We start from the raw sequence: 3,576 nt of genomic DNA, 5'->3' as shown, positions 1-3,576 counted from the left end.
ATCCCTCTAATTCCCTGCCTGCTCTCTAAGTTCTAACCTATCTGACTGTGCATGGATGTTTTTTGTTGGTTTTTGTTTCATGTGCCGCCGTTCCTACCTTTTGTGCAAAAATAGACGGAACAAACCGGTCAACACCATAATCCTATGGAGGTAACGTATTTCAGCAATGTCATGATTCCATCCCCCTCCCACCCCTTTCTTTAATATGACAGTTTGAGTTTGTTCATAATCCCACTAATACAAAAACACACTAATAATTATAAGTATAATGGTCAATCAGGAAACAATGAAATCTCTTGATTCCAGACATCCTGATACTGAGTTGATACACTTCCCCTGTACATGTATATCCTGGTGCCCTAATACTTCTGGGGTTAAGGTTGCTACATGTACAGTAGAAATGTGGTGTCCTAGCTTAGACGAATGTTGATGGATACAGTGGGCTAAAACTTACTGAGGTGAATAACAGCTGAAGGTACATAAGGGATTGATGTTTTGGTGACTTGGAATTCTGGTAAGAAGAAAATGCAGAATGAGATTTCTTGTGGTGGGACCAGTGTAAAAAAAACGGGGTAAGGAAAGCAATGTCTACTCATGGACACCCGTGATTGGTCAACTTATGATTGGTCAACTTAAGGTGATCTGTGGTTGGTTGACTCCTGGTGATGGTTACCTGTGATTGGTCAGTAAATGTCGAACCATGTTTCTGTGATGGCCTGACGCATGGTAACCTGTGATTGGCCAGCGGTTAATGTTGCTTGTCTGTGATTGGCCAGTGGTTAATGTTGCTCGTCTGTGATTGGTTGCCAGGCGGTGAATGACGGTGAGCGGTTTATCCAGGACCTGACGCAGGACATCCAGCGACCAATCGTGTTCGACGCCATCATGAGAGTCCGCACCAGCACAGGTCAGAACCAAAAATGCTCACGTGTGGATTTGTTTTCATGGTGACCTCTCCACCACAAATTCATGCCAACATGCATTGCAAATGTGTAACACTGTGCTAAAGAAAAAAAACATTTCGAACACCTGTGTTTCCTCCTGCAAAATGAAACTGTTAACCTTGTCATGATACTTTTCTATGTTTTTCTAAGTTTTGTCATCTTTTTCACATTTTCCTGAGAAATTGTAGACCTGTGGATGCTATACGAGACTCCTGTGTCATGAAAGCTACTCAGGGACAAACTTTCCCTCCCAATTGAATTGTCTGCAATTTCTGATCCTGTTTTTACACCTGAGGATGATTGATTGATTGATTAATGGATTGATTGATTGCTCATTGTATCCCTCCCAGGTTTCCGGCCGACAGACTTCCTGGGGAACTTCTACATGTCCAACACGACAGACGTGGAGCTGGCCGCCATGGACTGTGACAAGGCCGTCGCTGTGGACTTCAAACATGACGACAAGCTCAGCGAGGAGCTGGGGGCTTATGTTCAGGTGAGTTCTGCTTTTGGATCACGTGGTGCAGGGTTCGAATCTCGCCCAACTCTAGAGACAAGCTCAGCGAAGAGCTTGGGGCGTACGTTCAGGTGAGGTGTGCTTTTGGATGATAATGGTTAGGGGTTCAAATCTCACCCAATCCTAGAGCGATGTGATACAACATTCGAATCTTGCCCAACTCTAGGGACAAGCTCAGCGAAGAGCTTGGGGCATGCATTCAGGTGAGTTCTGAGTTTGGATCACGCGGTTAGGGTTCAAATCTCGCCCAACCATAGAGGCAAGCTGAGCAGCTGATGGAAATTTCTATCAGGTAGTTGTGTAGTTGTCTAATGTTGTACATTTCTGTTGTGCAGATCTTTAACATTCTACATTAACTTCTCCAGTGTGCAGTTCTGTACACCAGTGTGAGCGGGCAGAGGAGACTGAGAGTGCACAACCTCTCGCTGAACTGCTGCAGCACCATGGCCGACCTCTACAAGAGCTGCGAGATGGACGCCATCATGAATATTCTGTCCAAACAAGGTCCGTTTCCATGGTAACCTGTTGTCATGGCAACAGTTTTGATGTAGGAGGGAAGCCCAAAGTTTTTATGAAAACTTTTGTTCGTAGAATGTGTGTGATTATATCAGGGGTAACAAAATTGTTTTAAACAAAATTGAGTTAAAACTTTTGATCCAATACAAAGAAATTCTCTCACCAAGAATTGTTTAGAGTTAAAACTTTTGTTTAGAGTTAAAACTTTAGATCCAACACAAAGAAGTTCTCTTACCTAAAGCTTTCGACCAGTCACTCTGGTCTTCCTCAGTAGACTGACCCAGTGAAGCTTGTCATGTGGCTTCTTTGAAGTGTGACGTCAACACTGGGTCAAATGTATCTGGTAGACGATTTTGGTAACAAAATAGTCATTTTGAGATATGAGGAGCTGTTTTCTTACTTTATCTAAACTATGGAGACTTATAAAATGATGTTTCTTCCCCTGCAGCTGTGAGATCCGTGGTGAACTCCACTCCCAAAGCCATCCGTGAGCAGCTGATGGCCCAGTGTGCCAACATCCTGGCTACGTACAGGAAAAACTGTGCCAGCCCCTCATCCGCAGGACAGGTGGGTGTCTTGTTGCACTTTCTCTCTACCACCTACCATTGTGTGAGTGTGGGTGTGATGGTGTATGTGTGGGTGTGTGTGGGTGTGTATGTGTGTGTGACGGTGTATGTGTGTGTATGTGTGAGAAGTCTGTAGCTACCTTAGGGTTAGTGTTAGAGTTAGGGTCAGTATTAAAATTCTATCTCCCCCCCAGTTAATCCTGCCAGAGTGCATGAAGCTGCTGCCCCTGTACGTGAACTGTGTGCTGAAGAGCGACGCGCTGCAGGGAGGGGCGGAGACGTCGACAGACGACCGCGCCTGGCTCATGCACCTCCTCAGCTCCATGGACATCTCATCCTCTGGGGCTTTCTTCTACCCGAGGTTACTCCCCCTGGTGAGTATGGTCAGAACTGCAGGAACAGCTATGTTGATGAAGGTAATCTAGGTAATGAGATACCGAGAAACAGATAATGGTCAAGCAGATAATGGTCAGTTTCTGGTAGGAACCACTTTCTTTTGTCAGTGACTGTTCTGTTTCAGCATAGCCACTGCCACTATGACAGTTTCCTCTGCCATTTTTGTGTACCTCCAAGTGCAGAGCTGACGACAGGATGAAAGAAAAAACAACACAGACAGATTTTGGCAATGTCTTAAAGGTATGTCCTGTCATTTCAGAATCATACAATCTATTCAAAAAGGGAAAATGACACTGAAACCCCAAGGTCTCCACCATAGATATTTTGTACATGTAACAAACCCAAACCTAACTAACATCCCCCCCTCCATCCCACAGCATAACCTGAGCCCAGACAAAGACGACGTTCCCACAGCGATCAGGTGTTCCATCGAGCGGCTGAAGGATAACGGAGTGTACCTGTTGGAAAACGGAGTCTCCATGTTCCTAACCACACATAACTAACATCTCTCCCTCCTCCTACAGCACAACCTGAGCCCAGACAAGGACGACGTTCCCACAGCGATCAGGTGTTCCATCGAGCGGCTGAAGGATAACGGAGTTTACCTGTTGGAAAACGGAGTCTCCATGTTCCTAAC

At 45.3% G+C, this 3,576-nt stretch overlaps 1 protein-coding gene across 1 annotated transcript in view; it reads left to right on the top strand.

The window, feature by feature from the left end:
• Positions 1-3,571, top strand: part of LOC109481291 (protein transport protein Sec24C-like) — a gene marked incomplete at its 3' end in the record, with an annotated part of 15,210 nt that extends 11,639 nt beyond the window's left edge. The window contains exons 18-24 of the mRNA XM_019783825.1: positions 115-150; positions 811-907; positions 1,295-1,440; positions 1,827-1,965; positions 2,426-2,544; positions 2,738-2,917; positions 3,464-3,571. Coding sequence (XP_019639384.1) covers positions 115-150; positions 811-907; positions 1,295-1,440; positions 1,827-1,965; positions 2,426-2,544; positions 2,738-2,917; positions 3,464-3,571 — 825 coding nt within the window. The remainder of the gene's footprint in view (positions 1-114; positions 151-810; positions 908-1,294; positions 1,441-1,826; positions 1,966-2,425; positions 2,545-2,737; positions 2,918-3,463) is intronic.
• Between the last annotated feature and the right edge of the window lie 5 nt (positions 3,572-3,576).

Source organism: Branchiostoma belcheri, unplaced genomic scaffold, assembly GCF_001625305.1.
Source record: "Branchiostoma belcheri isolate BF01 breed outbred unplaced genomic scaffold, Haploidv18h27 scaffold55, whole genome shotgun sequence".
In the NCBI taxonomy this organism is placed as follows: Eukaryota; Metazoa; Chordata; class Leptocardii; order Amphioxiformes; family Branchiostomatidae; genus Branchiostoma; species Branchiostoma belcheri.
Note: the sequence above shows the minus strand (reverse complement) of the source record. Positions and strands in the feature narration are given on the sequence as shown.